At 59.6% G+C, this 6,000-nt stretch overlaps 1 protein-coding gene across 1 annotated transcript in view; it reads right to left on the bottom strand.

Annotated features, from left to right (window-relative positions):
• The window catches only part of CTIF (cap binding complex dependent translation initiation factor), a 327,661-nt gene continuing 322,699 nt past the window's right edge, over window positions 1,039-6,000 (bottom strand). The window contains 1 exon segment of the mRNA XM_018039521.1: window positions 1,039-5,065. Within this exon segment, the coding sequence (XP_017895010.1) occupies window positions 4,850-5,065 (216 nt within the window). The 3' untranslated portion in view covers window positions 1,039-4,849.

Here is a 6,000-nt window from a genome sequence, read left to right as displayed (position 1 = left end):
ATGGCAACCCACTCCAGTATTCTTGCCTGGAGAATCCCATGTACGGAGGAGCCTGGTGGGTTACGGTCCATAGGGTGGCACAAAGTTGGACACGACTGAAGGAACTTAGCACTCACGCACACTTTCTTCTACCCTCCAACACCTTGCATTTTGACCTCACTTTCTACACCAACCCTTTTGCATTTTTGTAAAACACTTCAGCTTCACAAATGACAATCATCTAATTAAAAAGTTATCTCCCTCTACCAACTGGTGTACTTCAGGCCAAAGCTGCCCTGCTTCATGTGGGTCAGAAATCTCTGCACACACTCCACAGGCTGCTGAGCTGGCCTGGCTGCCATCCTGGCCTGACCAGGGAATCACGAGGCGTGTGGGTGTTCTGGTCGCCACTCTAAGGAGCTGAAGGCCTGGCAAAGTCTAGCCAGAAAGAATCCCCGGGGGGACCTGTTACCAGGAGACAGTGTCCCCGGTGTCTTGTCCCAGACGGGATTGTGCAAAACCAAGAACATGTCACCACAGCAAAAGAAATCACTGGGCCCTTTGGGACCCTCGGATGAAAGACTGACTTGACCGCGGGGACGGGACGGCCACTTGCTGCTGACTTCTGGGAGCTGCTCTGCCCAAGTCTCAGTCTTCTTCAAGTGAGTCAGTGTCACTTGCCAAGTGTCAGTGATGTTTTCACAGGAGGGGTAGGTTTGGGGAATGAGGTGGTTAAACATGCAGCGACCCAAATCTTCAGTGGGAGTTTCGTGCAGGACTGGGTGGCTTCTCTTACCTTGGACAGACCACGGTTCCCGGCTTGGCGGAAGGGGGACGGCATCTGTCTCCCTCCCCCGTGTTCTCCTGGACCACCCCTTCCCAACCTTCTCTAGCCCCTGGGCCCTGCTCCCCACTGCAGCCCAACGCGGGGAATCTTCTCACCAGCTCATCACCTGGGTAGGGGCTCCTCCGAGGCCTCTGCCAGGACCCGCTGAGGCACAAAAGCTTTTGGGAGAGATTTCCTTTGCTGACCGCGCAAAGAACAACAGATTCGGGGCATTTCTGTCTTTTGGTGTGGTTTATTTTTAAACCCACTTGTAGTTTGGGTTGAGCTGGAAAGCAGGACATACCAAGGGAGGGAAGGTGGTCGTCGCATGAGCAGGGTTCTGCCGCAGCTTTGGCGGGAAGCCCCCGGCCCCCTGCTCTGGGGAGGTAGGACCCGTCGCCAGGCTCCCAGCTGGCTCAGGCGAGGCAGGCAGCCCTTATGTGCCAGTGTCCTGAACAGAGGAGGAGAGTTGCCGTTTCTCTGATCTGTGTCCTCAAAGGCCCAGCCTGCAGTTTCCCAACAGAGCGCCGGCAGCTGAGGGACAGGACTTCGTGGGCAGGCTGGACAGTCTGTCGGGACGAGGAACACTGGCCGGCTTCTGATGCCAGATAAGAGCCTGGGGCTTGGCGTCTGTGCGGCCCCTCGGGGCTGCTCCTGCGGCGGCCTGGCTGTCTGGGCCCCCGCCCCTGCAGCTGCCCAGGGCGTGATCAGAGCGGTATGTTTCCCACACCCCCTCCCTCCCCAGCCATCAGAGAAAATAAAATAAAAAATAAAAATTAGAATAAATACCGACTCGGCCCACATTTACATTTACACGGATGGACAGGACGATCCCCAAACCTTAAAAGGTGTACAGACAGGTTAAAGAGGAATGAGTAGACGAAGAGTGGGTTTGGGGGTGCACACCTGCTGGGGAGGGTGCCGGGGGCTCCCGCCTCCCAAGGGAGGCTGCGGGTGGTGAGGGGGTGCCTCTGCGGTCCCAGAGCTCAGGCAGAGCCATGAGGCCCGTGGGAGCAGGACTGTGGCGAGCAGGCAGGCTGCCTGAGAGGAAAACCGTGACTGCCTCGTCTTGGCTGGCAGGAGAGACAGGACGTGCGTCGGGATGGCGGGACCTCCTCAGAGCTGTGGGAGCCACGGGCGAGGAGGGAAAACCGCACAAGCCGTCGAAGAGGACTGAGTCCTCAGAGGACTAAGCAACACCCGGTTTCGCCTCCCATCAAATACATTCAGAGGTCAACTCGGACACGGCCTCCCTGTCAGCGAGGGGATCTGGCCTGGGGTGGGGGCGGAGGTCTGAGGGCTCCTGTTCCTAAGTAGTCTCCCGTGAGAAGCTGCCTCAGAGTTTAGGCTTTACTCTTATTTCCTTAAAAAAAATTTTTTTTTTTGGGGGTGGCGGGGGAACGTTTTCCTTCCACATCTGAAAAAGTGGCAGCAACCTGCATTTAGAAACACAGCTTCGACGGTTATTCGGATCAGCCAGGAAGCGCTCTCAAGCAGTGGAATCAACTAAGCGAACCATATATGTCTGGAGGCCACGGTGACACGACACGTAATTAAAAATATATTTATATATGTATACATATTTATAGCTCACTCCTTCCCACTCTGGTCCTAACAGTCAAGGCGGGGCTGGCCCTGAGGCAAGACCACCAAGGCAGGCTGTCGGGAGGAAGGGGCCCTTAGGAAGGCGGTGCCTGAGATGTTAACTTGCCCAGCCGTCCAGGGAACATCGCCCCCGAACGCGTGGTGTCTGGGGCCCCTTCAGGAAGCCTGCTCTCTGAGCCCAAGGCTGGGGTGGGAGACCCCCTCTTCTGCTTCCTCTACTTTCAGCCTCACTTTTAGGCTTCAGCGTTCTTCCGGGGCCCTGCTTCCTTCTCAGTAGATGCACTCATGTAGACACACACGCACATTCACACGCACACTCACACACACCTCACTTGAGGGAAGCAGGGCCTTCCTTCAGCCCAGGTGCGGGTCTCGGAGGGCAGCCAGGGAGCGGCTGCTTGCCGGGCTGGGGGCTGCTTGACCCCGTGGGGCCGCGATTTCCCTGGTGCCTCTCTGAGCATCCTGACGTCAGCCCAGCTCTTCCCTCAAGGCCTCCTGTGGGGCCTCTGGTGTCCCTGGGCCCAGGCTGAGCCAAAAGGTGCAGGAAAGGCCGTGAGAAGATGGAGGAGCTTGGCAGGAAGGGGAGGGGGGCAGAGAAGGCAGGGGTGGGACAGTGTGGACTCCTTGGCAGAGGCCACTGACCCCTTCCAAGTAAACTGTGCCCTCCCCTTGTTCCCTAACAGGCTCTTCCTGGGGATGGCGGGCAGGTGGCGGCTGGTGGGATGGATAAGCCAGGGGTACAGAGGAAGCCGACCCCCACCCCCACCCGTCTGCTCTCCTAGACTCAACAAGGGGACATTTCCTCCAGCCTGATCAGACCAGTCAGCCAGGGGCGGGGGTTCAAGGTGACCCAGGCCTCAACCGAAGAGCAAGTGAGGACACTGCTGGGCTCTGAGGCCACCTTCTGGGGCCTCACGGAAATGGGGGCTCCAGACCAGGAGTGGGGCTGTGCAGACACCAGAGACGACCCGAAGCCAGCCTCCCACGGCCTGCCCCTCATCCTCCTCCCCAGCCATCAGAGAAGGGGCTGCCCCCAGGACTTGGCCTCTCCAAGCGTCCCCAGCCTTTATGCCAGCCTGGAAAGCGGGTGGCTTGCTGGGATCTCCTGATAGTCCTGCTCATGACTCAGCAAACACACCCCTCCCACCAGCCCTGGGGCAGTAGTACCCAGAGATAGGCCCCCCAGGGGGCACAGACCACGGCTGAGGACTCAGCTCGTTGAGTTAGTCCCAGGGAACCAGGTGTCCCCCTCTCCCTTGTATCTGCCCCCCAGGGAGAGCTTGAGACAAGACCTGTGTGTGTGGCACGGGGAAGCATCACTGGGCTTTTCGGTTTTAATTCGCCAGCCTCTTTCTGAGGCCGGTTCACTACCAGGCCCCAGGCCAGGACAGGTTTAATGCTCTCCCAGCGGCGACAAAGTATCGGCCCTTTGAGGAAGGAAGCTAGAAATGGAGAACAGAGAAGCCAGGGGCCGAGGAGCACGGGGTTCCAGCGGGGACCCCTGCAGGGGCAGAAGTTTCCAATTACCCTAATTGGCTACTGGCAAGCTGTCTGTGGCTAGGATCCTTCCAGAGGGGGGCCGGGTTTGATCTCCCACTAATCAGGGGGTTCTCGCGGGGCTGACTGTGTGATCACATTGCAGGGCCCTCGGCACTGAGAGAGGAGACTTCAAAGCAGCTGACTTTTGAAAACAGTGAAACACAGTAAAACAAAGGAGTGCAACTAGAACGGCAAACTCTGTCTCCCCTCGAGGCCCCTGGCCCCCTCTGGGCCTGCAGCTCGGGGGTGGGGGGCGCTGAGGGACGAGGCTGGAAGGCGGGAGGGCCGAACGCGAAGGTTAGAGGAGATCGCCGTCCCCCAGCCCGCCGGCCGCGCGGACAAAGGCCATCAATTAGGGGCGGCTGGTGGGGACTGTGCCTGCCTTTGTCCTCCCGGACATCTGCTACATGTCGCCTGCTGCCGGTTGGCGACTGTGGCTGACAGCGTGCGGGAACAATGCAAGCCCGTCTCCGACCCACTTTCTCCAGCCTTCTGAGGTCCTTTCTGACCCAAGCTGTACCCCAGCATGCGGGCTGCCACGGCCTTTGAGGAGATGAACCCCTGCACACGGCACAGCCCGGCGGGGGGCGGGCGGGAGGACGCCTTGCATGGGAGGGGGCGGGGAGGAGGAGGGCCGGGCCACCGTGGAGAAGACACATGCTGCCCTTACTGGTGCGAGCTGCCGCATGCTCGGGCTGGGGGGCTCGTCGGATGGGGGTTCGCTCCTCCTAGGGCTTTGGTCCCTTCCCCGTCTGGCTCCAGGCTGGCTGCCGGCTCTGCCTGCCTTCCTCCCCACGCCTCTCTCCCGCCAGGGCCACCCCTGTCTTCCCGCCTGTCCATCTGGCTCTGAGCACCAGGGCCCCAGCTGCCCTGCGGGCTGCCCGCCAGGCCCCCGAGCTGTCAGGCGGTCAGTTTCTGGATGGTTCTGTTGTAGTACTGCGTGATGGGGGGCGTCAGGGGGTTCCAGCTGTTGGCGTGCAGCTCGATGACCTCTAGCAGCAGGGACCGGGTCAGCATGGATTCCGAGGGGCACAGCATCTTGTCGCGGGCGCTGGCCAGGAGCTCGGCCATCATCTCAGGCAGCTGCTCCTCCAGCAGTCGGCCTGTGCTTTGCAGCTGCGGGCAGAGAAGTGGGGTTAGGACGCGTGCTGGACCCTGAAAGGGCTCCTGCTCTGTTCATCTCGGTTAGGGGTGCTTGCTAGGGGAGCAGGGACAGGAAATTGCTGGATTATCCCAGGAAGGTGCCCAGGCCTCTTCCTCCCAGGATGGAAGGACAGAAAGGGTGGGGAGTGGAGACAGCCATTGTGAGAGCCCACCTTTAACACCCAATCTGCCGGAGGAATGAGAGGAGTCAGGATATTGCCTGCTGTCCGGGGCTGTGAAGAGTCCTTACCAGGAACATGATGCTTCTCCCTTCATCCACTTGCCTCCCTTCTTACAGGAAGCCTTCCCTGACCACCGCCCGCACCCTCAATGGCTATGTGACCTGCTTGCTTCGAGGGTGACCAGGTGGCCCCGCATTAACCTTCTCTAGCTGGGATGTCTCTCTGGAAACGAACTTGGTCGTTGTTACCAGCCGTGTGTCCATGTGGAACCCGAGAGCATGGATGAGGTCTCCTGTTCCTCTCCTCTCTAGCCCCGCCATCCCCACAACCGACCTCTGCCCACACTAATGACATGACAGGGAGGAAACAGGATCTGGGGCAGAAGGCCAGCCAGAGGGCCTGCCCCCCAGAGAGGCCTCGATGGTCTTGAAAAGCCCCCGGAGTTAGGAGGAGCCCGGATCTCCTGGATCAGACAGCCCTGCAGGCAGCCCCTGGAATCCCAAGTGTCTGTCGCTGCCCCACCCCGGCCTTAGCCCACCCACTTCTCAGGGCTCTGCCTTCTTCCCCAAACTTTCCCTGAGCATCCTGGCGTAACCTGACCTCTCCCCTAACTCCTCAGAGATGCGAGCTCTGTACCCACGTTTTCTCCACATTGCCTCATCCATTCATGCATGTGAGCAAGATCTCTATCCGCAGCCAGACCACAAGCTGCTTGGAGGCTGGAAC

The sequence above is a fragment of the Capra hircus genome, chromosome 24 (genome assembly GCF_001704415.2).
Source record: "Capra hircus breed San Clemente chromosome 24, ASM170441v1, whole genome shotgun sequence".
Taxonomy (NCBI): domain Eukaryota; kingdom Metazoa; phylum Chordata; class Mammalia; order Artiodactyla; family Bovidae; genus Capra; species Capra hircus.
Note: the sequence above shows the minus strand (reverse complement) of the source record. Positions and strands in the feature narration are given on the sequence as shown.